We start from the raw sequence: 3,317 nt of genomic DNA, 5'->3' as shown, positions 1-3,317 counted from the left end.
ATAAGTAACAAATCACTTGAGACAGTCCCTGCATATTTTATTTACTAGGTAATTTGTAGCTAGAGAGTATGTGCGTTCCGATATAGATATTAGGAAAGTCCTTTTAAAAGCCTCATTTAACCCCTGTGCCTAGACTTATAAATCATGCTTTGTGAGAGACAAAAGAACTTTAATGATCATATAACCTAGACCTACCATTTTGCTGAACAAAAAATAAAGCCCAAGGACAGGAAGTGAATTTTGAAGGTGACTCAACTAGTTGGTGTCTGTCCTAGAGGGGACAACCATGGAGCTTGACTCATCCCCAGACCTAGCTGCTGGAGTCAGGTGGGGGGAACAGTTTCAGGAGACCATGTTTTATCTGATACATCAGTGTCTCTCTTTCACTAGCGACCTCTGATTTGAGCTGGAAGAGGACCCCAAGATTAAAATGGTAAAGATTAGGGGTGCATGCCTGGCTCAGTGAAAAGAGCACAAGCCTCTTGATCCCGTGGTTGTGAGTTGGAGCCCCACGCTGGGTGCAGAGATTGCTTAAAATAAAATAAATAAGTAAATTAAAAAAAAAAAAGAACAAATACAATAAAATGGCAAAGATTAAAGTGGAGAGAAAGACTTAGTTATTTTTCATTATTATTACTGACATATAATTGACATATAACATTGTGTAAGTTTAAGATGTACAATGTGTTGGTTTGGTACATTTATACATTACCATATGTATAGTGTTCGCTAACGCCTCTACCACCTCCCACAATTATTAAGTCCTCTTTGTGGTGAGAGCAATCAAGAACTGGTCTCTCGGCAACTTTGAAGTTTGTAACAAAACGTTGTTGACTATAATGCAATGTTTATAATACAATGTGGTTGACTGTATCACTATGCTGTACATTAGATCTCCGGAACTCCTATCTGCCAGTTACAAGTTTGTACCCTTAGACATCTTCTTAATAGCATCTGACTAAACAGTTTTTGACCACATGCCAATAATTACATAATAAGAAAAAATGGGTAAGATGAGGGAACAGTCAACATGAAGAGCAAATTCATCATCCTCCAACTTCTGAAAGCCTTTTATGAGAAGAAGGAATTATATTTGCTGTGAGCATCTGGAAGGGGTAAAACTAAAGTCAACGTGTGAAAGATAAGGAGAGAGAGAGAATATAGATCCAAAATAAGAGTTAGCAGGTGGAACTGTCCACAGATGGAGGCTCATCCCGTAACTGGATGACCAAGCAGAAGGTATGAAGTAAAGGACACGTCAGCATCCCATGGGGATTAGAACACAGGCTGACCAGGTTCTTCCCAAATCTGAGCCTCTGTGTCTCTTGTCTTCACAGAAATTTCCAAATACAAACCAGAACTAATCTGAAGCAGAAACATCAGCTCAGGGCTCAGCTCCAAAAAATGTGGAAGAACACAGATGCCCAAGGAGAATCAGCCAGGTACAGGATTTCTCAAAAACAAGCTCTATAGATTGGCCCAGAAATAGAAAGCAAACTTCTACCATAGAGAGAAAGAATCTGTCTTCCAGCTCTGGGATTTTGTTGTTCCTGTTGTTCATTCTCATCTTCAGATCAATTGTCGTTATTGAATCCATGACCGAGAATAATCTCACCACAGTAACAGAGTTCATTCTCATGGGCTTTACTGACTACCACATGCTGGAGAGTCCCCTCTTCCTGATGTTTCTCATCCTCTATATCATCACCCTTCTGGGAAATGTGGGGGTGATCACCCTGATCCAAGTGGATGTCCAACTCCACACCCCCATGTACTTCTTCCTGAGCCATCTCTCCCTGCTGGATGTCTGCTACACCTCAGTCATCACCCCTCAGATTCTGGCCACACTGGCCACAGGCAAGATGGTCATCTCCTTTGGCCAATGTGCTACCCAGTTCTTTTTCTTCACCCTCTGTGCTGGCACAGAGTGTTTCCTGCTGGCGGTGATGGCCTATGACCGCTGTGTCGCTATTAGCAACCCACTGCTCTACCCTGTAGCCATGAATCCCAGAATCTGCTGGAGTTTGGTGGTGGGAGCCTATGTGTGTGGGATGTCAGGGTCCATTGTACGTACCATGTGCACCTTCACCCTCTCCTTCTGTGACCACAATCAGATCGACTTCTTCTTCTGTGACCTCCCGCCCCTCCTGAAGCTCGCCTGCAGTGACACGACAAACACTGAAATTGTCATTGTCTTCTCTGGCAACTTTGTGATCTTGGCCAATGCCTTGGTCATTCTGATATCCTACCTGCTCATCATCAAGGCCATTCTGAAGGTGAAGTCTCCAGGTGGCAAGGCCAAGACTTTCTCCACGTGTGCCTCCCACCTCACTGCTGTGGCCCTTTTCTTTGGGACCCTCATCTTCATGTATCTGCGGAGTGGCTCAGGCAAGTCCCTGGAGGAAGACAAGGTCGTGTCTGTCTTCTACACTGTGGTCATCCCCATGCTAAACCCTCTGATCTATAGCCTAAGAAACAAGGATGTAAAGGCAGCCTTCAGGAAGGTTACTGGTAGACTCCAGGTATCCCAGAGTGTGTAGATATGAGTGACGGGACCTCTCCTCTTGGTCCATTTTCTTCCCATATCAATAGATCCTAAGAGGTACCAACAGTATATGCAAATCAGACCCACAAATAGAGAGAACGTAGATGGGTATCAGCAGGCAGACAAGAAACACTGCAAATATGGTAAAATTCATTTCCAGCAATCCCATGGTGCTTTGTTCTCCTCCCCCTCTCCTACCTCCAATCCATTTCTTAGCACACAACAGTCTTATGATACTGTCTGATATCTTAACTTACAGAATTTCAGGGGCCCAGAGGGTCTTGCGTTTATCTCATCCCACCCCACATCTTTGCAGCCATGCTTGGGCTTCCTTCTTCTCCTTCACATTTTTTGCTCCCATTAATACTGCCCTTTTCTGTGTCAAAGATTCTAATTAGGGATTCCAGTTTTAAGTGCTAAATAGTCTTTTTTTTCTTTTAATACATGAGTAACTGAGCACCTCAGTAAGCAGGGAGTGCTGTATAAGACAAAACCGAGGCTCCAAATGGCCAAGGAAAGGCAGTGTTAGAAACAGGCCTTCCTCTTCACCATCCTACTCTCGGGACACCCCCTTGGGGAGCTTTCCTTCTTGCTCATGCCACAGCGATGGAATTTGCAAACTGCCTTCCCACTTAATGGTTCCCTGGCTTTGTTGTTCCTGCTGTGTGATATTCCTCTCATATCTCCAAGATGAACTAAGCCACCTTACCTTTGGCTCCTCCAAGGCCAACTCCCTAGTTTCTGAAGGACGTGATACGTTGCTTCTCCTCCC

General features: G+C 44.1%; 1 protein-coding gene across 1 annotated transcript; it reads left to right on the top strand.

Annotated features, from left to right (window-relative positions):
• The first annotated feature begins 1,595 nt into the window (after positions 1-1,595).
• On the top strand, positions 1,596-2,540 carry LOC113246558 (olfactory receptor 9I1). Its single transcript, XM_026487168.4, has one exon. The coding sequence runs from the start codon at positions 1,596-1,598 to the stop codon at positions 2,538-2,540; it is 945 nt and encodes a 314-aa protein (XP_026342953.3).
• Positions 2,541-3,317: the final 777 nt, after the last annotated feature.

The sequence above is a fragment of the Ursus arctos genome, unplaced genomic scaffold (genome assembly GCF_023065955.2).
Source record: "Ursus arctos isolate Adak ecotype North America unplaced genomic scaffold, UrsArc2.0 scaffold_23, whole genome shotgun sequence".
In the NCBI taxonomy this organism is placed as follows: Eukaryota; Metazoa; Chordata; class Mammalia; order Carnivora; family Ursidae; genus Ursus; species Ursus arctos.
The sequence above is the reverse complement of the archived record's forward strand: the minus strand, read 5'-3'. Positions and strand labels throughout refer to the sequence as shown.